The sequence below is a fragment of the Schistocerca piceifrons genome, chromosome 2 (assembly GCF_021461385.2).
Source record: "Schistocerca piceifrons isolate TAMUIC-IGC-003096 chromosome 2, iqSchPice1.1, whole genome shotgun sequence".
Taxonomy (NCBI): Eukaryota; Metazoa; Arthropoda; class Insecta; order Orthoptera; family Acrididae; genus Schistocerca; species Schistocerca piceifrons.
Window position 1 is genome coordinate 562,255,951 of NC_060139.1, and position 27,455 is coordinate 562,283,405.

General features: G+C 41.6%; 1 protein-coding gene across 1 annotated transcript in view; it reads right to left on the bottom strand.

Moving 5' to 3' along the window:
• LOC124774905 (glycerol kinase-like) overlaps nt 1-27,455 on the bottom strand; it is a gene marked incomplete in the record, with an annotated part of 266,395 nt that overhangs the window by 27,295 nt on the left and 211,645 nt on the right. The window contains 5 exon segments of the mRNA XM_047249576.1: nt 7,406-7,662; nt 19,686-19,796; nt 23,176-23,278; nt 24,230-24,339; nt 25,905-26,122. Of these exon segments, the coding sequence (XP_047105532.1) occupies nt 7,406-7,662; nt 19,686-19,796; nt 23,176-23,278; nt 24,230-24,339; nt 25,905-26,122 (799 nt within the window).

Sequence of the window (27,455 nt, forward strand, 5' to 3'; positions counted from 1 at the left end):
GTAATTGTAAGGTACAAAGTATTTTCATATCTTATAACTAAGTGGAAGTGGAAAAAGAGACACACAGTTAAACATGGAAGATATGCCTTATGTGTGTCTGAAAACACATCACAACCCTGAAAGTGGACAAATCTTTCAGAGATGTTATTCGTATTCTCATCTATTGTATTCATCTTCATTCATTCATCCACACACTGTGTTGCATACATTGCATCATGAAGGAGAGTCTTCATGGATGTGGAACAAATCAAGTTATGTATGACAGCTAGAAGCAACCACTGCTGGCTATTTTTGTAAAGTATACTAAAACAAAATAATGCCAATCCCTCAAACAGATAATTACCATAATTACTTTGTACATGTATGTTAGGAGAAAAACTCCTACTTAAAAAAAAATGCACTGCTACTCCTCCTATACTACTCAGTTGCAGTCCCTCTAATACTTCAAAGAAAGCTTCTGTATAAATTTACACAGACCACTATCAGTTGCATATATACTAGATGATTCAAGCTCTATTACAAATGCCAAGTGGTTATAATTAAAGAGCAGTGAAGGTGCAGTGAGGGCTGTAACTGTTGCATGGCAGCAAAACTTGGCAGATGTGCTAATGCATTAATCCTGAACTGATTGATGCTGAAAAAATTTACTTCCAATTTTGACCACCAGGTGCAAATCTGGTGCTGTACAGCATCCCATCAACACCCCCACTGCATTGTTGAGCCCAGTATCCTGATAAATTGTAGGAGTGGCTAATTAGGTATTCATAAATATTTGGGGATCTTCAGTAACATGCCTGATTTCCAGTGTCATCCTGCTATTGTCTTTAGCACCAGAGCATAAACTCCATTCTGAACCCTAGAGAGGGAGATGTACTCTCCATGAAAATTGTTTCTAGTTCTAGTATTATGGTTGTAAAGTGCAAAATTCATTCAAAATTCACTCTTGTTATTTATGACAAATAGCGTTATGGAGTATATAAATCGGTATGCGAATGAAGAATCCCCGTATTCATGAAGAGGCTCCTGCAAGACTTTCAGTTATCAACTTTACTCAATATTCTTTTTGCACACTTCTGAAGAATAAATACTTTTTCTCACTTTGGTTGCAGTGCTCCAAACGATTCTACCGTAGAACAGAACTGAGTGAATGTATGCTAGCATTCCTGTCTGCAGTCAACACAACGAGATATTTCTGAGTGCAAAGTGGGCAAAAAACTGAGCTTTTTGGCTAACTTATCCGCATGCTGGGGCCTTATCAGTTCATTATCCACTGGGATGCCCAAGAACTTATGCATGAAGCCTCACTCAATGTATGCCCTTTGATCTCTACTTCTCGTACCTGTAAGTTATTTTTATTTGTGTGAAATTATATCATATGAGTTTCCATTAGGTTAAGGATTACACAGTTAGCCGTGTACTAGTTTTAAGTCTGTTCCAATATTCTCCAGGACTTGTCTAGTATGGATGTATTTGGACCAGTCATCACTATACATGTGTTATCAGCAAACATTGCAGCTTTTGAAGAGTCCTACTATGTCTTGGATAAATCACTTATGTAGGTGAAATACCCTCAGACTTGAAGAAGAATATAATAATTCCAATCCCAAAGAAAGCAAGCGTTGACAGGTGTGAAAATTACCGAACTATCAGTTCAATAAGTCAACGGCTCCAAAATACTAACACGAATTTTTTACAGACAAATGGAAAAACTGATAGAAACTGACCTGGGAAAAGATCAGTTTGGATTCCTTAGAAATGTTGGAACACGTGAGGCAATACTGACCCTACAACTTATTTTAGAAGATAGATTAAGAAAAGGCAAACCTACGTTTCTAGCATTTTCTTGGAGAAAGCTTTTGACAATGTTGACTCCGCCAAGGTATATGAAAACATCCTCGAGGGCAGAATCCAAACAAGGGTAAAGTACAAATTGAGAGACCAACAGCATGCCTCAAATCTGGGACGTCAACAGTTGACCTCATATTTGCAATGAGGCACCTCCAGAAGCACCATTATGAATTTGGGGAAGACCTTGTGAGGGCTTTTCTCGATACTGAAAATGCACTTGATATCATCTTTAGAAAAAGGGTATAGTAAGCACTAGAAAAGAAGGGAGTGGAGAAAGAAATGACAAGCAGAATGGAGGATATGTACTGTGGAAGTCAGAGTTGTGAGAAAGTCAGAAATGAAAGGACACACTGGTTCCAGCACACAAGTGGTGTGAAACAGGGTAGTGCATTGTCATCTCTCCTCATTGTGGTCTTGGATGAGATAATGACCAAGGTAGAAGAAAAAACTAGATATGACAAGCAATGGTGTCATGGATGACTTGATGATCCGGGAAAACAGGTGGGAGGATATTCAGGAAGCGTTGGATGCTTTGGAAGAAACTGTGAGACAGTAGGGAATGAAATTTAATGTGAACCAATGAGAGATCATAGTTACAACTAGAAAGAAAGATAGACTAATTAGAATGAGGACTGGAGGTGAACAACTGAAGAAGAGGGAGAGTGTCAAGTGCTTGGGACATGTGATGGAGGCAAATGGAAGAAATGAAAAAGGGATCAGCGAACATGGCAGACAGGCAGAGGTATTCCTGCAAATTGTTAGGAGCCTGGTTTGGAATAAAGACATTCCACAAAAAAACAAGGAAGTACTGTAAAGAAGTTTACTACATCCCAATACTAACACATGCATCTGAAACATGGATGATGAAGAAATGACATGTAAACAGATTACAGGTATGTGAAATCAAGTTCCTCAGAAGTAGGGTAGGAGTAAACAAAGGAGACAGGATGAGGAGTGAAATGGTAAGAGAAATAATGAAAGAGGAACCCCTGCAGAGCACGATAGAAACCTCAAGGCTAGGATTGTATGGGCACTTAATGAGAAAGGAAAACAAGAGGGTTCTCAAGAATATAAATGAAATGGGGATGCGAAGGGAACAACCAAGAGGAAGACCAAGGAATAGACGGCTGAAAGGTGTAGACGAATATGTTGAAACAAAAAAGGAAGGGACTGGACCAGACTGAACAAAGAAACAGGGTGGGAAAATAGGACTACATGGTGGGGCTTATGTTCCAAATAGACCCAACCTGGGACTGAAAACTGTTCAAGATGATAAAGATTTAGTAATAAATTATCAGTTGCACTGTACCTGTACAGAATATTACTCTGTGTGTGTGTGTGTGTGTGTGTGTGTGTGTGTGTGTGTGTGTGTGTGTGTGTGTTTAACCACAACTGGACATTAGCAACTACATTGCTTATTCACATAAAGCCCCAAAAAAAGCCATGTAATTGTGTAGGTAACCTGAGGAGCTCCGTCAAACTAGGAAAAAGTTGCAGGCATTAAGAAACTGTATGAAGCTTCAACAACACTGTAAAGATAAATATGGATTTCAAAACATTTACCATATTCTGCTAAAAAAGAAATCTGAAGTGTATGAAAACCAATCAATAATTCACATCTGTAAAGGAAAGGTAATGAGCTCCAGGAGCCGTAATCACGAAAAAAGCAGCACTCAAAATCACAGAGAAAAACAAAATTTGAGACCCAACTATGAATGTCCAATCAGAATTCAAACTGAACACTGTAAGCAAAAAAAAATGTTGCTGAATGGAAAAGTAAAGTAAAACTATCAAGGTCTACACTCAAAATCAGTCAGATATACATACAACATAAACAAGATGAAAGTGATGAGAAAACTGTTTAGGCAGTGGGTTGTGTATCATATTTTAACTTGAGTAAAGAATAACTTTACTTCATTTGGTTAGCAGTATTCTCTGGAAAAATTTCAGAGGTACATGTCTAAACTAATACAGCACATATAAGAGAGGCAAAAAAATTAAAGAAAACAAACAAAAGGAGAATATTAACAGTATGAGGAGACCAAAGTTTTTTTTAGTCAAGCAAAAAGTGTCATAAATTAGTAACAATAAAAATGGAATTTCATGAACATACACCATTTGTAACTCTTAAGTTCCTCCAAGAATTGATGAGAGAATAAATCTCAGGCTTACAGCTGGATCTCGCATATCGTAAAACACCCAATATTAAATGAAATTATGATGCTAATTGATTAAATGCTATTACCAAGCATGAGGTTTTGATCTCCATGCTCCCTTTCCTGAAATGTCTGGTCCATTGTTGCTCTGACTGAAATTAACATCTGGTGATGTGTTTAAAGTATATGCCCACTTGTGCTCGACTTTCATCACAAATTAGTTCACTGTTGCTGCAGAGCATCTCTTTCCACCTTTTAATAAGCCCAAAGCTTTGGTAACATTACAACAGCAGTCACAATTAATTAATTAGCCCCACACTTATGACAAAATTATTTCTTTTATGTCACAAATGCAATACTCTGAAGTCAGTGGCAGAATCTTCACGTGTGTAATTCTTTCTATGTAACAGAGAGAACACTTTACCCTGCATATTTGCTGTACTGAAGGAAGTAAGTAGGCCGACCACTGGTGTTCACAGCAGTGAACTTCAACTGTGTTCGCTGTTTCCTGCATGAATGTCATGCCACATTGACATAGGGTTTGATAGACCACAGAGATCATCATTAACACTGTGAAGTAGTTTGCCTGCTTTGTAGGTAGGTAGGAAACAACTGTGTAATCTGCTAGCTCTTTGTGATTGGTCCAGTCCACCCCCCCCCCCCCCCCCCAAAAAAAAAAAGCCAAACCAGATGGAAGAAACACAGTAGCCTTCTCAAGTTCCTCTTCTGTTTCTTTCCACTGCAGTGTCCATGTAGTGTGCATTGAATCAGTTGTCCTGTGTAGCCATTTTCACAAAAGAAGCCTTTTAGGTTTCTCAGTTCCTTAGTGAGACATTTTGTCACTGGGGGCACAAGCCTTGTGTAACAGGCTTCTGACCACTCCATTCCCCTGTGACAGTGAATGACAGCTGTTGGCTTTTAAATTGAAGTCGGTACAAATCTCCCATTTTTCCATCCACTGGTCAATTGTGCCATCTGCTCTTTTAATAGGACATCAAGGATTTCTTGGAGTTAATACGTCAGGATTTAGATGTTAGTACTACCAACCTCTTCAGGTAAGCTCTGACTGACCAATTTACTTACTGACTTCCTTACTTCCTTTTCAACAGAATATACTTACAGGGGAGCAACGAAGTAGCAACTTACACCTGTCGTGGCCCATGTGTACCGTTGGAACCCGACATATTTCTTCCATTACATTGTAACAATATTGTGCAAAGGGAAGTTGCTACTCACCCTATAGTGTAGATGCTGAGTCACAGATATGCACAACAAAAAGACTATAACAAATATAGCTTCTTTCTGTTGTGTCCAAGTGCGACTCAAAATCTACGCTATATAGTGAGTAGCAACTCTTCTTTTCACAATATTGTTTAGTCCATTCTGGATTTTCCGTTGTTCCATTACACTGTTTGTTATATGGCAACGTGCAAGAAATATGCTGAATGATTTCCTTGTACAGATCAACTTGATAAATCGTAAGATCAACTCCACTATGAAAACTGAAGTGAATTGAAGAGCGTCTTTCTACATATCATGGCACAGAAGATAGCAGACGGCACAGTGGGCCTTAAGGTTTACAGGAGAAAGACAAACTGACCTGTGTTTTAAAATCAGCACATGGCACAGATGGATAGAGTGCTTAGAATGCTGTTTCAAGGGGCTGCATTCCGAGATCATCATCTATCAGAGTTATACTGCATCAATTACAACCATATGAAGATTATGCCACATACCTCTAATTACTGGGACTGTGTCACAATATACACAATTGATGTATAAGCATGGGTGGTTCAATAACACTTTTCCACAGGAGCGACTTATCATTTGGCAACCCCCACCTCATTTTCCCCTGCACACTTTCACCTTCGTCAGTTTTTCATAGTTAGTCGTGATAGACATTGTGTACAAATCTTAAACTTGGGCACCCCTCTCAGCTTGGGGCCCCAAGTGGCTGCAACAAATTGCAATACATCCTGCATAGAAATTTTACAGTTGTGTTGCCTCTGGTGCCCCTCTCATGTTGGTACCCCAAGCAGCGTCGTGTGTCACTTGGCCTTTAAACTGGTCCTGGATATAAGGGCAAGTTAATCAATTACAACTCCAACTACTACATACAAAGACCTGGAAAGCTGCACTTACATTAACTAACATTTCTACGGCAACCGTTAACATCTATATAGATCATGTTTGCTAGTAGCTTCTCTCTATCACTATATAAACCTTTGACAGCTATTTCATATATCTTTGCTAACAGCACGTATGTTATGGAATGGATAACAGGCAGCCTAGACTAGATTATTTTAAGCTAATTATTTACTACAATTTACATTTTCTGACAGACAGCTCTTTCATAGCAACTTCCTGGCAGATTAAAACTGTGTGCCGGATCGAGACTCGTACTCGGGACCTCTGCCTTCTGCGGGCAAGTGCTCCACCCAGCTGAGCTACCCAAGCATGACTCACGCCCCGTCCTCACAGCTTTACTTCTGCCAGTACCTCGTCTCCTACCTTCCAAACTTAACAGAAGCTCTCCTGCGAACCTTGCAGAACTAGCACTCCTGAAAGAAAGGATATTGCGGAGACATGGCTTAGCCATTCTGGTATTTCATAGCAATTTTATGATGTATTTTAACTATAACTTTTCTTCAGATCTTAGTAATATAGACCATTTTAATACATTTTATGCTAATAGTATACACTGTACTTCTGATTGGTTAACACTGATGTCGTACACAGGACGGTGAGTGGGACTAGTGCTATTTAAGACCACTCCCTGCCTATCCATTTAGCAGTCAGTTCAGCATCGTGGGTCGGTGCAGCCTGCTCCATGGAAGTCCACCTGCCATCTGTGTACATGTAGTTTGCAATTTTATTTCAGTGTATATATGTTACTGTAAAGATCCCTCTATCTGTACGTGTGTTATTTTAGAATCTGAAGATGATCCTTAAAGATTGAAACCAGTCACTCCGATGAAAAGAAATTTGTGATCAAGACTGCTTTTTAATTATCATATTAACTGGTAAGTGAAAGCAAACACCTTACAACAACAATGAACTGACATTTGATAAAGTCAGTGTGTTAGTGGATATGTTGTGCATTTGACACACACTCAGGCTTTGTGGAAGGGAGAAAAAATGTAAAAGCAATGTACTCATATGTATGGCTTCAACCAGCCTGATAAGGTGAGGGCAGTATGGTTGTGGATGAAATATTGTGCTCAATGGACAAAGATATACAATAATGTGCATAAGAATCTCTCTTTATGTGCTTTCTCTCTCAACACACAATAAATGACATTATGTTTCCAGCATCAAGAGTCAATTTTTATCTCAATATGTTCCTCACAAATAAAATATTAGTGCTTTTACAGTTTAAAATTTTTGAAATAATGTCTTACCCACGAGCATCTTTTCTCCAATAAGGTGCATAAAGTCCAGAAAAAGCAGGAACAAAATAAACATCACCAGTAGTCCTTACTTCATCGGCTAATTTCTCTGACTCAGCAAACGTACTTATTAGATTCATATTGTTTTTCAGCCACTTAACAGCTGCTCCAGCTACTGCCACAGAACCTTCCAAAGCATAAACTGGTTGAGCCGATTTGCCCATTTGATAGGCAACTGTTGTCACTAATCCATGGCTAGACTGCACTCGCTGCCAATTATAATTTACACAATTAGGAACAAAAGCAAGTAACAGTATTAATAATAAACAAAACCAAGTAATTACATTAATTAATAATGAAATATACATAAGGATTCTAGCAAAGAACTACTTGCCGAGTATGATGAAAACATATTTCACAGATCACTCAGGCAGAATTAAAAAGATTCTAAGAAAAAAAAGACCATAAATAAGCCCAGAATTTAATCAAGTTTAGCCTGACATGTTTTGACACTGAACATCATGCTCTAAGAACCATGCCAAGGTTTCTGAGGGACAGCAGAAAAAAACAGAAAATAAACAGAAAGGAACAACAAATAATCAGGGGGCTAGGGTGGCTCTGTGCCTGGAAGCGTCTGAGACAGAGGCGGTAAAGAGTGTACTGGAAGATATGAGACTGGGGGACAGGTCGCACATCATGTTTGCTGATAAGCCACAGTCATTTGGGGACTTACATGGTTTAGTGATTAGTATAGAGAATATTAAGCATGCTGGTGCTAAATGGGAAAAAGCTGAAGGGTTCGCAGGGGTACAGGAAGGCAGGGGTCAAGTTCCTGTGGTGTAAAAAGGGATATGCATAGAGATGAGTTTTGTTTCATGTGCAGTAGTATGGAACAACTGATAGGGGATTGTAAAATTTTGCATGGAGCAGGCAGCACAATTAGCTGTCGCTGGGAACCCGCAGGGGCTTCTGGAAATAGGAAGCTGCCATGTGGATGCAAACCGTTTGTGCTTTAAAACACCGGGACATTGTCACTTTTGTGCATGAACTTGGGAAGGGCACCTGTGTGTGCACTTATTGACCCTGGAAGTAATATCTCCATTATTGATTATGAATGGTTGAGGGCTAACGGAAGTCTGGCTGGGATAGGGAAGGTACAACCAGGAAGTGAGGATTGTTGCAATGTATCCAGAGACCCATTGACAGTGGTATGGTCAGTCAAGTACAGTGCAAGATTGGCATGGACGAATTTACCTGACCAATGAGGTTGTACAGAAATTAATGGTTAAGATTACCTTAGGATGCGATTTCATAGAGTTGGATGTGTGTATGGTACCATTTTCTACGGACTCTCCCAATGAATCTCAACCTGGTACCCAACTGATATGGTCATGAGCCCAGGAGAGATGTTGCAGGTGATGTCATGTTAGCAAATACACATGCTTCAGTTGTCTACTGCCATAGCCCATTAATGCCAAATTTTTCTGCACTGTCCTAATGGATACATTCATTGTACATCCCACATTGATTTCTGTGGTTATTTCACACTTAAGACTGTTGATTATATTTTCATTAAAAGCTAGAAATTAAGAAACCTGCATTGCCTTCTACCTGGTCAGTATTGCATAATTTTCTCCACTGTGAAATGAAGATTTCTTGTCATTTGTGGTGTTTTAAAAACCTGTGATAAATTCAATACACTTTTCAGTTTCAGTGCCCATTTACTAATTAAATTAACAACCCACATTTTGGTAGCATTCTTTCAAGCTTACGTACCTCATTTTAATTTTTCACATTTGCATTTATCATTTTGTGTGGTAAAGGAAAGTCCATAGTGATATATAACTAAATAACTAATGGAAAGTCAATATAACCTGCTGCATACCTGAGGTGTCATGTTTGATATACACACACAGAAGATACAAAACATTATTAAGTTTTCAGACAATGACCTCCTCCTTCAAAGTTCTCCCCCCCTGCATAGTTACCTTGTCCTATACCCTGGCCAACTACATTACACCAGCACTGCGCCTCACCTGGAATGAGGGGTCTAATTGGGTGGAGTAGGTGACGGGAGAAAGGAGGTGCAGAGCAGGAGAGGTTGTTGGTGGCAAGGGTACCCAATGACAGGAAGGGGAAAAGCAGCAAGTGTGCATAATAGGAATGTCTGGTACAGTTAGGGGGAGTTTCGTGTGGCACACAATGATGTAGACAAGTGGACTAGGAAGAGGGGATAAAACAGGCACTATACAAAGAAAGCTGCTACTCTGGTAGCAGAATACGTGCAGCACACACACACAGTGGATTTTTTTAATATGCAGTCAAATGAAAAAAAGAGGCATGTAAGAAAAGAAAATAAACTGTTCATTATTTCAAAAATAATCACAACTGTTAATACAATTATCCCACTGTGAGACAAGACTGTCAATGTTTGTGGTTTCTTACAGAACCATAACCGTACCCTGGCATGCACCGCTTCATCCGAAGCAAATTGACTGGCGCAGATGTCTTTCTTTAGTGTGCACAAAATATGAAAATTGCATGGAGGGAGATCGGGACTGTATGGAGGATGTGTTGGGGCCTTTCAAGCTCAACTTCTGCAGTGTAGTCTAAACAACCCTGGCAACACATGGGAGGACCCAATTATCAAAAGAAGTAATTATTAGTTGCAATCTAGACTCACTGTTTTGTTATAAACTTAAAGAAGATTGCTGTTGTTTCAATATGACCACAAAAATTATTAGTTAATTTACTACCCAAACAGCAAAACACACCTACTACTGTTGTGTCTGATTTCCTAATCCAAATCCTCAGTGTTGTCCAAGTTAATTCAACTAAACTCCATTATCTTTTTTTTCCTTTTGTTGATGTTCATCTTGTTCCTCTTTTCAAGACCCTGTCCATTCCATTCATATGATCTTCCAGGTCCTTTGCTGTCTCTAAGAGAATTAAAATGTCATCAGCAAACCTCAAAATTTTTATTTCTTCTCCCTGAACTTTAATTCCTTCTCCATTTTTTCTGTTGCTTGCTCATTGTACAGATTGCATAACGTCATGGCTCGACTTCAACCTAGTCTCACTCCCTTCTCAACCACTGCTTCCCTTTCATGGCCCGCAACTCTTATGATTGCCATCTGGTTTCCGTGCAAGTTGTAAATAAACTTTCACTCCCTGCATTTTATCTCTGCTACCTTCAGAATTTCGAAGAGTGTATTCCAGGCACCACTCTCAAAAGCTTTCTCTAAGTATACAAATGTTGTAACCATAGGTATGCCCCTCCTTTAACCTATGTTCTAAGTCATAGGGTCTGTATTGTCTTTCATGTTAAAACATTTCTCCAGAACCCAAACTGATCTTTCTTGAGGTCAGCCACTACCAGCTTTTGGATTCTTATGTAAATAATTCTGTCAGTATTTTGCAAACCATGACTTATTAAGCTGACACTGTGCTAATATTCACCTGTCAGCACCTGCTTCCTTTGCCACACAAATTATCACATTCCACTTCAAGTCTGACAGTATTTCCCCCATTCTTATATTTCACACAACAGGTGGAATAATTTAGTCACAGTTGGGTACCTATCTAAGGCTATCAGCAGTTCTGAGGGACTGTCATCTCCAGGGGCTTGTTTTGGCTTAGATCTTTCAGTGCTCTGTCACACTCTTCTCACAGTATCATATCTCCCATCTCACCATCTGCTTCTGCTCCCTTTCTATAATACTGCCTTCAAGTTGATTTCCCTCGCATAGTCCCTCTATATACTCCTTCCACCTTTGCTTTCCATTATTTGCTTGGTATTTGTTTTTCATCTCAGCTCTTGATAGTCATACAGTGCTTCTCATTTCTCCAAAGGCTTATTTAATTTTCCTGTAGATGGTGTCTATCTTTGTCTTTTTCTGTAGCTGAGTGGGCAGTATAGAAGGCTGCCCTGTGCAGGACCCAGGTTCAACTGCTGGTACTCCCACAGATTTTTCCTTGGTGGAAGGATTGGTATGGGATGCACTCAACCTTGTGATGCCAACTGAGGTGCTACTTGTCCAAATAGTAGTGGCTCCACAGTCTGGAAAGTCTGGAAAACAGCTGGAAGTGCAGTGAGCTGACCACGTGCCCCCCCGTACCACACCCGCACGACACAGTAATGCAAATTATGACATGGCAGCCACTAGACATCCTATGTGTCCCCTAGTTATACAAGCTTCCATAGACCTGCACCTGTCCTCAAGCCATCCCCATCAGGCATTTTGGACTCCCCCCCCCCCCCTCTCTCTCTCTCTCTCTCTCTCTCTCTCTCTCTCTCTCTCTCTCTCTCTCATATTTGTGTTCCCTTTCCCCTGCTTTATTTTCTGCTTTTTTGTATTTACCTGTTTCATCAATTAAATTCAATATCTCCTGTGTTAGCCAAAGATTTCAACTAGGCCTCGATCATCTACTACCTTCACTATTTCATCTCTCAAAGCTACCCATTCTTCTTTTACTGCATTCCTTTCTCATATTCTTGTCAGTCATTGCATAACATTCCCTCTGAAACTCCTGAAAACCTCTGGTTCTTGTAATTTCTCTAGATCCCATCACCTTAAGTTCCTACCTTTTTGCAATTTTGTCAGTTTTAATCTACTGTTCATAAACAATAAATGTGGCCAGAGTCTACATCTGACCCTGGAAATGTCTTACACTTCAAATCTAGTTCCAAAATCTGTCTTACCATAATATAACTAATCAGAAACCATGGGTGCCTCCAGGTCTCTTCCACATATTCAACCTTTTTCCATGTTTCTTGAGCCAAGTGTTCATAATAATTAAATTATAATCTGTGCAAAATTCTACCAGGTGGTTTGCTCTTTCATTTCTTTCCCCCAGTACATATTCTCTTATTTTTACTTCTCTTCCTCTTTCTACAACCAAATTCCAGTCACCCATTACAATTAAATTTCCATCTTCCATAACTATCAGAATAATTTCCTTCATCTCATCAAACATTCTTTAATCATTTCATCATCTGCATAGCTACTTGTCATATAAACTTTTACTATTGGTGTTGGCTTTGTGTCGATATTGGCTGTGATAATGCAGTCACTGTGCTGCTCATAGTAGCTTACTCCCATTCCTACTTACTTATTCATTATCAGACCTACTGTTGCCTGATTTCTATTTCATTTTGCATTTATAACCTTGTACTTATCTGATCAACATTCTGCTCATCCTGCCACTGAACTTGACTAATTGCCACTGGATCTCAATTTAAACTATCTATTTCCCTTTTTAAATTTTCTAACCCATCTAGCTGATCAAAGAATCTAACATTCCTCACTTCAATATGCAGATCATCAGTTTTGTTTAGAAAAGGCATCAGAACATATTAATGTGTAGGGACTGGAAAAATTCACATTTTGCAATAAATGCAAAAATGCGAAATTACTGTTTCATAGAAAATTGTATCCACATCAGCTATTTCTTGGAGATAGTTTGAAATAGTTTTCTTTTCTGCATACAATATCGAAAATGTAGGCAGTTACTGGCATTGTACATCATCTGGTGAAGCCCAATATGGAAGATAATGTACGCAACTTCCTTGCAAAACAAAATGTACGAATGCAATGATGTATCGATGTGCAACCATGCCAGTTGTGGACAGTTGAATGGTCTATTGAAGATACACGTCACATAATGCAATGTAGTACTTAACCATGGTACCTAGCATTTTATAAGAAAAACATGCATATATTTGTTTGTTAGCTAAAGCTCAAAATATAGAATAATGCAGACAGTTTTAGTGTGGCAAATTAGGAAGCAGATGTTTTGAACTGTAGTTGCATTAAATAGGCGAGGGGGTGGATCGGCCGTGAGCGGACGCTATACTGCTGCGCGCTGCTGGGAGATCCCTTGGGAGCGCTACGCTAGCCGTAGCACAGCAAAATTTGTCGTGTGCGTTGTGCGTGCACAACGCAAGCAATAATTGTCGTGTGTGGGTGCGCACGCTTTGCGATTGCGCCGCAAATTTGTCGTGGTAGGACGCTTACGTGGTCCCTTTGTCGTGCAGCGGCTGCCGGTCTACTGGCAGCGCGGTGGCGGCGAGGGCCGTGGCTTTCTAGTTCACCGGTCGTCTGATCTGCCTCAGACGTGAATCATCCAGGTACTGCCGCAGGGCATCCTCCCTGCTCCTCCAAGAGTAGGGAAATTCCTGCGCCAGGGTCCGTGGTACTACCCGGTAACCCGCGTGCAGTCAATGGTAGGGCTGGCGCTGTTCGGGGATACCTAACGGTGCCAACGAACGAACAACCGGTGCCCCTGGGCAGTAAATGTCAGACTTCAAGTTCCGCTGACACAGTCATCTTGGGTAAGCCCAAAGCCCCAGTCCGCTGCGGCACCCAGTCACTGGGTACCCGCGGCCAACCAACTTCAGCCATTACCAAAGCCAAAACACGAGTACAAGACTCGGACGTAATGCCAGAGCCTAAGCGTCCGGCCCCAAGCCGGCTCGCTGAGGAAACAGAGCAACCTGTGAGTGATGACACGGAAGTAGGGGGTGAAGCTGTTATCGCAAACATACCAACATCAAATAGTTTCGCTCCGATTGACACCGACGGAGCGGGAACGACCGAAACAATGCCTACCCGTCCCTCGACCTCGGGCGCGCAAACGCAATCGAGGCCGAAACGGGAAAAGGTGCCCCCAATTCTTGCCACAATCGTAAACGGTACGATGAAAATCATAAAGGAGGTCGCCCCTCAACTAAAAGGAGGACTAAATACCTCATGCAGGGGGTCCTCCGTAAAATTTCAACCGTCAACCCTGCCCGTCTTACAGCCTATTTCACACAGAAGAAAATACCCTATCACACTTACCCGGTCACTGAGAAAAACGCGTACAAGGCGGTGATCAAAGGTCTCCCCAGTGACACTGATCCCGCGGAGATAAAGGAGCTTCTCCTTGCGCGTCACTTCAGGGTTATCGAGGTCAAACAGGAGACCAAGGCATCTGACCCGAGCAACCCGGGAGAGGGGCGCAGGAAGAGAGCTTCTTTCAAAGTAATATTACACCCGGACGAGAGAAATAGAGAACTCCTAAAAATCGAGCTGTTCATGAACTGCAAGGTTACGGCAGAGAGGTATCGCCAACCTGAAGGTCCTGTCCAGTGCCACCAATGCCACCGGTTGTTTCACTCTGCAGAGCAGTGTCACCATCCTCCAAAGTGCGTCAAGTGTGCCGGCCCACACTTGACAAACACACGTAAGAAGAGCCGTGCAACCCCGGCAAAATGCGCCCTATGTGGGGGCGATCACCCGGCGAACTACAGCCGATGCCCCACACGAATACAATTGATGTCCACCCGCCCCCCTCGGTCGGTAAACGGTGCTGCCCTGTCTCGAGGCGCTTCCGCCTCTACGACGCCGCCGCTCACATCTGCGGCCAACGTGCAGGCAGCTAGCTTTGCCTCCGCCAGCAGCCGCAGAGCGACTGTGCCGGGGCGAGATGCCTTTCCCTCGCTTCCCCCACCACGCGTCCCGACGGCAGCTGCCGCCTGGCCTCCCCCTCCACGTCACCAGCGCACTGAGGCGCCCGCAGCTGCCGCGCCGCCTCAGTCGGCTGCTGGCCAGCAGCCAGGGACGCCGCTCGGTGTCTTTGACGAGCTGCGCCAACTGTTTGCGGGCTTCAGCCTGACAAACATCATGTTCACAATTAGGGACACCATGGCGCGCGTGCGGGCGGCGCCTGATGGCCTAAGTAAATTCATGGCCCTCGCAGAGGGAGCAATTTCATTATTCGACGCTTTTAATGGATCCCCCTAGATCCAGGAAGTTCACCATTTTAACTTTTAACGCCAATGGCGTAAAAACACAGAAACATATCCTAGAGGAGTTTCTAGACCGGTATGCGATCGACGTTGTGTGCCTGACGGAAACCCACCTTAAGCCCAAGGACCGCTTTTCTGTGAGAAATTACTCCATCCATAGAGTAGACCGCGTAGGCCGCGAGCGCGGCGGAGTAGCGGTCCTTGTAAAAGGCAGAAGGTGTTTCCGCACAGTGGACCTACCGCAGACACCCAGCATCGAGGCAGCCGGTATAGAAATCAAAATTCAAAACACACCATCATCTCCGCCTATCACCCCCCGGGCACCACCATACTGACACAGGACCTTCAGGCTCTGCTGGGTACTGGCGCTCGTGTGATTATGGGAGGGGACCTAAACTCGAAACATACGGCCTTTGGCTGCCGCGCCGAGAACAGAAGTGGTGAGAGATTGCATGGACTCGTCGAGAGGCGCGCCGCCCTCAGCGTCATCGCACCCGACGAGCCTACGCATATCCCTGCGGACCCGACAAAAAACCCGGATATCCTGGATATTTTTGTCGTTAAAAACTTTGCTCTCGACGCGACAATCACTGTGCACTACGAGATGAGCTCTGACCACAACCCGGTCGTTCTGGACATAGCCAGTGTCGAAGACGAGGCCGGGAGGATGGCAAAAACAGAAGTAATAACAAATTGGGACCAATATAAATACCTGGTGGGTGAGCACGTGGAGGAAATCCCACAGATGGAAACAAAAGAAGAGATAGACGAAGCATCACCAACTTCACAGACGCCCTCCACGCCTGTGCTCGCGCTACAAGCGTCAGGCTCACCACAGAGCCTGGCGCCAGGGACCTGCCCCCTGACATCTGGGACCTCATAGTCGCCAAACGCAGGTTGCGTAAGCTGTGGCAGCGTCACCGCGACCCAGCTGACCGCCGCCGGCTGCGGCGACTGGAGGATCAGGTGAAACTCCGACTGCAGGAGCACAGGAGCCGCTGCTGGGAGGAGATATTACAAACCGCCGAAACAGAGAGCAGCAAACGCAAGATCTGGCGAATAGCCCGGCAGCGGAAAACCCCCACCAGAGAGAACAGGCCACTCCACGGCGTGAACGGTCTAGTGTACGAAGATCACGATAAGGCGGAAATAATGGCACAATCACTAGAGTCACAATTCCGAACTCACGTCATCGACGATGGCGAGAGTGAAAGGCAGGAAAGATTAGTCGTCGGACGAGTGACTCAGATTAGAAATACGCGCCCAAATACAGAATTCGTGCCCGTAAACGAGCCGACAATATGCGCACTTATCAAGTGTCAGGGAAACCACAAAGCTCCTGGCCCTGACCGCATCCGCAGCCCACTCCTAAAGCACCTTCCACCTCCTGCCATAACATTTCTGGCAAGCGTCTTCAACGCTTGCCTAAAGCTCACCTACTTCCCTCAGTGTGGAAAATTGCGAAAGTAATCACCCTCCCCAAACCTAATAAAAACCTGCTCCTTCCAGAAAGCTATAGACCTATCTCCCTACTAAATGGCACGAGTAAAATACTCGAGCTGCTCATCCTCTCACCCCTTCAACACTTCCTTACTGCACACAACATCCTGATGCCCGAGCAGTTTGGATTCCGCTCTGAACACTCCACAACCCAACAATGCCTGCGCTTGGTAGAGCACATTTGTCTGGCCAGGGCAAAGAGAGAATCTACAGGAGCAGTGTTCCTGGATATAGAGAAGGCATTTGACCGCGTCTGGCACGATGGCCTAATATATAAACTAGACCAAATAGGGTGCCCAGGACATCTAATACAGATCATTGATTCATTTCTTGCGGAGCGTCAATTCTTCGTAAGAAGTGGATCGAGATCGAGCCAGACACGACCGATTGCGGCCAGAGTACCGCAAGGTTCGGTCTTGGGTCCCGTTCTATACTCAGTCTACACTAACGACATACCCAAGCAGGTCGGCGGAGGGATTGCTCTCTACGCCGACGATACAGCAATCTTCAGGAGCTGTCGTAACCTTGCATTCATACGACGCAAGCTACAAGAACACCTCGACGTCATCACACAGTGGTGCAACATTTGGAAAATCAAAGTTAACCCCGAGAAATCCCAAGCAATATACTTTACGACCAGGCTGAAACTCCCAGACCAACAACTCACCATTGGTGGTCGGGACCTAGCCTGGCGTAACCGTATTACATACTTAGGGCTCGAAATAGACAGGCGTCTTACGTGGCAACAACACGTCCACAAAACTGCCAACAAAGGCTGCGCCCTCCTGTCGTAGCTATACCCCCTCCTAAAGGGTGACGGCCTCACCCTAAGCTGCAAAATGCTTCTCTGGCGCCAGCTCATGCTACCGGCCATCTTGTATGGATCGGAAGTATGGTCGATGGCGTCAGACACCACGCTGGCACGATTACAGCGACTCCAGAACAAAACCTTCCGAGTCATCACAGGCGCTGACAGATACGTCCGAAACACACAAATTAGAGAATTTTTAGGCCACCCAACCATATACTCCCTCATAAAGGAGAAGTCCACCAAACTATATGAGAAAACACAAACATCACCCCACAACCTCATACAAAATTTAGGTCGCGAACACCCCGATTTTCAACATAAGCGCCCAAAACTAACACTCACCCGTCAATTTAGAGACATTTAGAGACCACTTACCCACACACAGAACAAACATTTACATAAAAACACGCACATAGCACAATACCTCACTTTCATAAATCCCCAAGCGCATAACTTGAAGTCAGACGGGCACAGCCCAGTGGCACTTCGGTACACTATAACAACCTGAGCGCATCTGCATTAAATACTGCTAGAGGTTGGGCTTGAACTATGACATTAACAATGCTTTGCTGACTTCAACAAACAATTGTGCAGTAGCCATCCCCGAATGCTTTGTGTTGTGTGTTGTTTGTTTTCTTTTCTTATTTTGAAATAAGTGAAGCGACTAATCCTGGTCCATCATGGATTTTGATTACAACCCCAACAACACCAGAAGAGATCGGTGATCCCTGTGAAAATGTGTTAGTTCTGCTGTAGGCCGCTGCCCTGCTGGGCAAAATGGAGGTGAGGTTTGTTTCCCTGCACCGATCCTTCCCTTGTGGCAGTCAAAATTCTCATCTGTTTATGCTCACGGCCATCTGTGCAATAGTGATTGGAAAACAAAATCTGTAACTTTTTAATGGAGCTGAAATTCGTCTTCTTAAAATCGAGTTGCTGTATGCTCAGTTCTACTACTACACTAAGTGATCTGTCAGTTCTATCTGTAGCATTGTCAAACATGGGTCAAAGGTATATGAATGTCCACAAAAGGTCGAAATTAGTAGTCTGCAGATTTTTTAATCTTCAAATTGAGCAAGAAAAGACAAATAATGTCTAGAAACACCTTATATCGGAGATGCATTCACTTAACTGGCAGGAAAATGCTGCTGCTTTTCAATAGAACAATCATTTTTGAAAGATTAAATACAGCCAAATGAAGAAAACAGGCCATTTCAGATAAAAAAGTGTTGAAGTTTTTGAAAAAGCAAACATTCCACTCAAAAAGTTCCCAATCAGCACTTGTTCTAACAGTCAATTTCAAAGAACTGATAATTTGTTTGTTCACTCGTGTAGCACGACAATCATTTAAATTTGTGCATCTAATCATTTTCAAAGAAAATAGATGCAAATTTTTGACAAAAATTGATGTAAATTTTAGAAAAAATAGATGCTACATTTTCTGGTCCCTATTAATATGTGTAATCTAAACGAACGTCGAAAGCACCAATTGGCACATGCATAAGGTACAAAAAAGGGCCCATCCATTCAGCAGTATTGAAACAAATTTTTAAAATCAGATTGATTCTTTCATTCTTCACTGATGTGTAGGCTAATATAAGTCTTACACCTCCTAGTCTCTTACTTTGCTAGCCCCCTGCCCCACATTGCATGTCACCTTTAACTTATCCTGGACTCATACCCATTTTCCTGCAGTCTCCTCTTCCTCTCTTCTGTCCCCACCATCTAATCCACTCCTTCACATTATCATGCCCTGCATGAGCTCACATGGTACAGTGCCTGTCATCATTCCTACAAGTGCACCTTCTGTTTCACACTCCTGCAACCCCATCCATTGCATCTGCTGCCTCATAAATACATCTCTTAGGGGTGGACCAATTTACACTAATTTATGTGTCTCCTGCAGATCAAAAGGTCAGACATCTTCAGTCCAAGCAACATCATGAGTAGAAGATGAATATTACTATACAATTGTGAAGTATCAACGTATGGGAATAATTCACAGATGTAAATCATTATGCTGCTGAAATGCAAACATTAGCTTTACTAGTGGACAGTAACATGAAATTTGTTATGTGTAGCAACATTTACTTTAGTTAAATACATTCCTATTATCTTTGAAAAAATTATATACCACAGCACATCTCAAAACAAAGTATTTGTAATTATTTCATAAAAGTACTTTGGCTTACTGTTGTTCCAGTGTTGTACATGAGGAAACAGCCAGACCGATAGGTATTTTTTGCCTCTCCCTCTTTCAAACACATTTCTCCAACCAATGCAGACTGCTGGTTCCCTAAAATCTAATAAATTTAAGCATATATAATAAAAAGAAAGGTACTGATTAAACAAAAAAGTAGTTTTTCTATTAGAAGATACAAACGTGTTCAAAAAGTATCAAACCGTCTCCCTCTAACAATGAAAAATCCAGGATGGAATGTAACAATATTATGAGAAGGAAAGTTGCTACTCCCATACAGTGGAAATCCTGAATCGCAGATAAACACAACAAAAAGACGCTAACAATTATAGCTTTTGACCACTAAGGCCTTTGTCAACAATAGGCACACACACACACACACACACACACACACACACACACACACACACACAACTGCAGTCTTAGGTAACAGATACCACACTGCGAGCAGCAGCACCAATGCATGATGGGAGTGGTGATTGGGTGGGGGTAAGGAGGAGGCTGGAAGAGGGGAGGGAGGGATAGTATGGTGGGGGTGGCAGACAGCGAAATGCTGCATGTTAGACTGAGGGCAGGGAAGAGTGTCTTATCTTTCCAGTCTCCCATCACCTTACAAAGTGCCACTGTCCGGTCACAGAGGAGCATTCCAGCCATAGCTCAGTACCTCACAGCACTGAAGCAACTGAATTGCATTCTCCACCAGGGTTTCAATTACCTCTTGTCGTGCCCTGAAATGAGAAATGTCGTGCCCACTACCCTTCCCACCCATCCCAAAGTGGTATTACGCCATCCTCAGAACCTACACAATATACTTGTCCATCCCTACACAACCCCTGTTCCCAATCCCTTACCTCATGGCTCATACACCTGTAATAGGCCTAGATGCAAGACCTGTCCCATTCATCCTACCACCACCACCACCACCACCACCACCACCAACTCCAGTCCGGTCACACCCTATCCCATCAAAGGCAGGGCTACCTGGAAACCAGTCATGTAAGCTACAAGCTAAGCTGCAACCACTGTGCTGCATTCTATGTAGGCGTGACAGCCAACAAGCTGTCTGTCTGCATAAATGGCCACCGACAAATTGTGGCCAAGAAACAGGTGGACCATCCTGTTGCTGAACACACTGCCAAACATGATCTTTCATTTCAATGACTGCTTCACAGTCTGTGCCATATGGATCCTTCCCACCAACACCAGTTTTTCTGAATTGCGCAAGTCGGAACTTTCCCTGCAATACACCCTATGTTCCCATAACCCTCCTGGCCTCAACCTTTGTTGGTCACTGTCCTCACCCATCCAGCCCCTCCCTCTTCCCATTCCAGCACTACATATCCGTCATCCCACCGCCATACCCAATATTTTTATTTCTCTCTTTATCCGCTACTTTCCCCCTCCCCCCACCTCTCCCCTGCCCTCAGTCTAACCTGCAGCACTTCGCTGCCTGCCATCTCCACCATACTATCCCCCACCCCCCCGCTCCAGCCTCTTCCTTGCACACTCAGTCACCACTCCCATCATGTACTGGTGCTGCTGCTTGCATTGTGGTTTCAATTGCCTGAGACTGCAGTCATGTGTGTGTGTGTGTGTGTGTGTGTGTGTGTGTGTGTGTGTGTTGACAAACGCCTTAACAGCCGAAAGCTATAATTGTGTCTTTTTATTGTGCCTGTCTGGGACTCAGAACCACCTCCTTCCCTGTGTAAACCAATGAACTGCAGCAGGTTTCATTTGGTGGAGATGTGGTGGGGTACATTCACATGCAGTGACAAATTTCCTCCCACCACCAGACAATATCTGTCAGTCTGTGAGTGAGTGAGGATTTGTAAGAAGCACTCATACAATACCAGCAAGATGTAAAATAACTGAACAAAATGAGCAGTGATGTTGCATCAAATTGCACCAAATGTCTGGTGATATCCAAGTCAAAAGCATTCGCAACATTCAACAGGCTTTTGGTGGCTGTGCCTGAGCAGCTCACAGATAAAGAAGTGATACCATCACCTCAAAAGATGGCTGCATATCAGTGGCCACTGAATCACATACAGGTAGAGCCTTAATGGGGCAATGTGATGTAATTTGAGTATGTGCAGAATTTGGTCATGGAAAACCATCTCATCACCGTACAAGAACTAACAAGATAGAAGTAAGCACTGTATCATTACATTGAATTTCAACCAATCATATATGCACAAGCAGTGTGCTGATAAAGTTCATACCAAAATTGCTGACAATGGAGCAGAAGTAGCACTACCTGGAAACATACACGGCACACTGGACAAAGCAAACAGTATACCCTAACTTTCTGAACACTGATCAGAGCAATGAGAGAAGAGATTACAGATAGAATCTGGAAACCAAGATGAAAATCATAACAGTCGAAAGTTGATACATTCAACGGGGGTGGGGGCATTGCAGGTTTGCAGGAATGTGAAGATCATGGTGAACATTTTCTTCAAATCTCATGGGGTGGTGCATTATGAGTGCACAATGCAACACCAAACCATCAAAAACGAAAATGACAAGGACGTCCTTCACTGCCTTCACAAAGCTGTGTGACGGAAACAACTGGATCCGTGGGCAGCAAAAACTTGACAGCTGCGTCAGGACAATGCACTAATCCATTCTGCATATCTGATTCAGATTTTCCTTGCCATATAAAACATTTCTGTGGTTATCCAGGATCCCAACTCCCCTGAAGTTGCTTCAAGTAACTTCTGGATGTTTTCGAAGATGAAAATGCCCCCGAAAATAACAGTATTTGAGTCAAGAGGGGATAACATACAGAATGGAATTGTATTCAAAAGATGCATTCTAGCAGTGTTTCCAAAAACCAACCAAGTTTTGACAGAAGTTTGTTCATTACCAAGGAGACAACAGTGAAGGGGATTACAGTTCTTCAAAACAATTAATGTAGTTCTGCCAACCAAAGGTTTGATACTTTCTGAACACCCCTCATAAAAGTGGTGTTAAAATATGGACATGTTGTGAAGAAAAGCACAAAAAATTACTTTACATTTGGAGTTAAGGCTCTACTTCTATTTACATACTTTAGGAACATCCCTTAGGTGCCTTTGTGTTTGTTCCCCCCTTTTATCTACATTATCTCCCCCTCCCCCTTACCCCAGCTGAAACAAAAGAAAATAAAAATTTTGGATCAATGACAGCATTCAAGGTGCCAATAAAGAAAAAAATTGAAGAAAGAAGATTAAGGTTTAATATCCCATAAACAACAAGAAGAATTATGGGTATTTAAGCCCCACTCTTACCAATTACAAGTCCATAGCTTAACATTTTATCACAACTCTTGAACATTACTCTCATATTTAGTTACACAAAAATTATTTGATATTTTATCTATGTACTTAAAACACACACACACACACACACACACACACACACACACACACACACACACACACACAAATGAATTCTTAATTCACTATACAGTAATAATTTTTTATATTCATGGAACATACCCCTGATATTGGAATTCCTCGTAGTGGGTTTTCTGTTATATACCCATATATTTCTGATGAACTGTGAATTTTAGGTAATATGTTCATAGGAATTTGCAGGTACCTGTAAGAACACAAAGAAAAGTTAATCATCTTTCTGTGCACTTATTGATTACAGATTGACGTAAGAGCAAGAGAGTTCCACTCTTTTCATTTTTGAACATTTTTATCAGAATGCTGAAAGGTTTTAGTTTTTGCTTAAGCTCCATACAATTTCTATTAATTTTTTTCCTCCTCCTTTTGAGAACTTCAACAAGAAACTGTACACACTTACATGCCTCAAGGCAGACAGTTTTTTTCTCTTTTTTTTCTTTTTTTTCTTTTTTGTTTCTTTTATGCTGTTCACAGCCTCTGTATAATTATCACTACATCTTCACTAGGTATGAAATATTGTTCACAAAGACATTCAACACACCTACATCTGGAGGTAAAGTGATGTTTGCATTCTTCTTTTATATGAAAAATGTTGCTCATTACACAGTGCACAGCTAAACTTCTAAGTGCACAGTAGATTATATTATTTTGATACTGAGGACTGATTAATACATTATTTGAATCAATTGGAGGTACAAATCATTTTTCATATATTTCCTTTCATCAATTGACTCACAGCAGTAATTTTCTTGCTCAACATTGGATTGTGGAAAAGTCTAGAGTGAGTAAGCCTCAAGTTATGCAGAGCTCCTACTATGATTGCAGTGCAGTTTTGATCTGCATAGTCTGTATGCGCAGACTTCAGAGAAGTGTAGAGCAAATTCTCTGAATATTGCTGTAAGTTTCAAACTTTCATGAAACAAAGACAATCACAGCATAGGGGTGACCTCGATTACATATATCATACTTGGAAATGTGTACTGCCCTACTTTTCAATAAACAAGGGGAAGCTCACTCTGTTTAGTGAATGTAAATAATACCTGCTCCATGTAGGAAGTGGAAACAGAAGTTGAATTGTGTATAAGCTAAAAGCTTTCAGCATCCCATTTGTATTTAACCTTAAGCAACTTATGAAACATACCTACACAGTATTGGATCCCACTGAAGAGTTTCTATATTCATAAGCATTGTCCTAGAAGCATTTGTCACATCTGTTATATGCAAACCACCTTCACTGCCACCAGTCAAATTCTGCAATACATTGAACAAAAATGGTAAAGAATTTTGAGAAGTGAGGGAAAATGAATTTATTTTCTTCAAAACAATGTAACACATTTAGAATAATTTTGTCTGTACCGAATGCCACTTAATTTTTTTGAGTTTTACAATGAACTATGCATTTGAATATAGATTTGTTGGCACATATTCAGTGGGTGAATCTGTAACCTGTATGGATTAAAATATCCAACAACAAATACATTTCAGTATACCAGTTTCAAAGATGATGATTATGGACAGGCCCACTGGTCTGATGAAAAAAGTCAAATACTTTCAGAAATGACATAAATCATTTTTAAAAGCATTCTAATTTATATGCTGGCTAGACTGATAAGAATTGTCCAACTTTCCACAATTTATTTTTAATACCAATGCCACTGGTCAAAATCTCAGATATAGATAAGAGTTTCAAAACATGTATTCCATAAAAACCATCAGTTTGAAATGAATATTACTTCCAATTTACAGCAGGGCTTTCATTCTTGTTCAAAGCCCAGTGTTACATAAAATGAGATCCCTGAAGGTTGCTTTTACACATGTATACATACTATAATTTAAGCTACAATTTGATCTCCACTGCCACATTTTGCAGTCTGTATGTGATGGATAATTGCAGGAACTACTGTAGTAATTTTGATACAGCTTTTACTTCTAGACTGATTCACAAGCAGCAAGGTTTGTGTGTGTAAGTCATCTGGCTGTAGATACTTTGTGCTACTTGTGAAGCTTGGGCAGATTGCTAGTTAGCATATTATAATGTCTGGCTTAGGAAATGAGAAGAAGAAAGTGTGTCTGTTCAGCAACTCTTTCCTGTTCTTCTTCTTTTTCTTGGAATACGTGTACCTCAACTGTCAGCATGCAGTGTCATTCACATGAAAACGAGGGAAAGTGGGAAAGGTTTCTAAATGTTTGCAAATCATGTAACTGGAACAGTATTTAGATAGTAGCCCAGTATTTCCTAGTGGAATAGGGGAAAATCACCTAAAAACCACATCCAGGGAGGTCGGCTCTCTGACCCTTGTTGTTAATCTGCCAGAAAGATTCAATCCAGGGTTGGTGCAGCCCCCTGTCCTGGAAGTAGAACCTTAATGCAAACAGCTATCTATGAAAGTGAATCTTCTCTTTTGTTCAATTTCTTTGAAAATGTAACAGCGAAATAAATATGGTCAGCTGATGTAACACACATTAAAAAGAGCTTTGTACTGCATTTACATGTACCCATTCTATAAAACAGAATGATATTGAAAACAGTGAATTTTTCAAACATCAGATGCTGACTTTGAGATCAAGTGACTATAAGCAGATAAAAAAAATGATAAAAGTTACAGGATGACTGACAACCTAGTACGTAGTTTTTCAGTAGTGTCCAAAAATCTGTGGATGTGTCATGTCACCAAATACATAGCATCAGTAATTTTAGATACAATGAGTAAATAAAATGCTGTGAATGTATTTCTTGTGTGCATTAGGCAACATGTTGCCCTTGACTGTGAAGCATGGATTTATGCAACAAGGATAAAATCAATTCTGAATCTTACCCATATTATCCAGGAGTCTACTGTGCCAAACATGCATGTTTGTTCCCTAATTGCCTTTCTCACTCCAGGTACATTCTCTATCAACCACCTAATTTTCAGTGCGCTAAAATATGGGCTAATTGGAAGTCCACATAATGGCATCAAAGCATCCTTGCTGTTGTCAGGAACTCTTGCCAAAACATGATCTACTATTGAAGCTGTACGGATATCTGACCATGCTGAAAGTAGAAAATGTTTTGAATGCCATTGGATGTGCAAATAAAAGGAAGAGTAACAGTGATATGAAATAATTTTTTTAATTTCAATATCAATTTTCTGGGGCACTTGTACAGTAGGCTCTCGACTGTCCAGCCTAATGTAGCAGAAGGTCAAGCTGTGCAACAAAAAAGCCAGAGAGGCCAAAGTTCTACAAATTCTCTGTTTTGAACGTAGCCATAACGTTCAAAACATCATCCTTTTTATAGCAAGATCCATATTATTAACTTTTCTGATTTCTTACATAATACACCTTAGTTACAAGTGTGTTTTACATGCATACTGCACAATCAAAAATTATTACAGGAAACATAAAATGATCTGCATTGTAAAGTATGAAAGTGCGATTATGCACATGTAAAATGCCAAGTTTAACAAAAAGGCTTTCATAGATGACTGTTTCTTTCCTAGAGTCCTCTTCCTTGCTGAAATATCCCTCCACTTATGTAAACAAATGATAGCAGATAGCTTTGCTTCCCGCTGCTCACTAATGTACTGCAGCACTGCTTCAATCATCTTTAAGTCCTCTGAATGCCAGATGAGATTTCTCCTGTCACCTATGTTTGCCCCCTCCTTTGCGTTACTTTCCCTAGTATCACCATTTCTACAATATCTTTGTCAGTTCAACAACGTCACCATTTGCCATCCATTCTGTGACACCCTTTACATTGACATTCTGGCTGCATGGTACATTTTTGAGCAATGAAATGATATGATTGTTTCCATCTTTGACTTCTGTTTCAGACAAGGATTCAGTGTTAAAATGCCCACCTGAGGACGTAGAAGTGATATGTTTGGAATCTCTTACTAAGTTTTGGCCAACCATCTTATGACATCTCGCAAGAACGGTTACAGTCTTCATCATCATCAATCACTGATTTTAATGAACTGAGGAGAAAGTGGTGATACTACTACTTTAGTTTTTCAAGGGTGTCCTACACCATCAGTTGACAAAGAGAAGCCCCATTTGGTGGTAAAAATGATGCTTTCATCAGTGACTTCACCACTGGCAGTATGTGAGGCAACGTTATCAAGAAGCAGTAGAGCTCTCCTCAATAAATTGTTGCTTTTCAAATACATCTCTACAGCTGGTATGAATTCATTTTGGAACCAGGTTTTAGAGGTTACTATTTTATTCATGCTTGCTTTGGATGAGTGTAATGTAGGAGCTGTGATTCATGATTTTTTAGGTTTTTGAAAGCTCTAGGCTTTCATTACTTCCCTACTACAGCAAGCCAAAGCTTCTGGTTGTCAGTTGTATTACTGAAAGCCACTATGGTAACTCATTTGTTACTT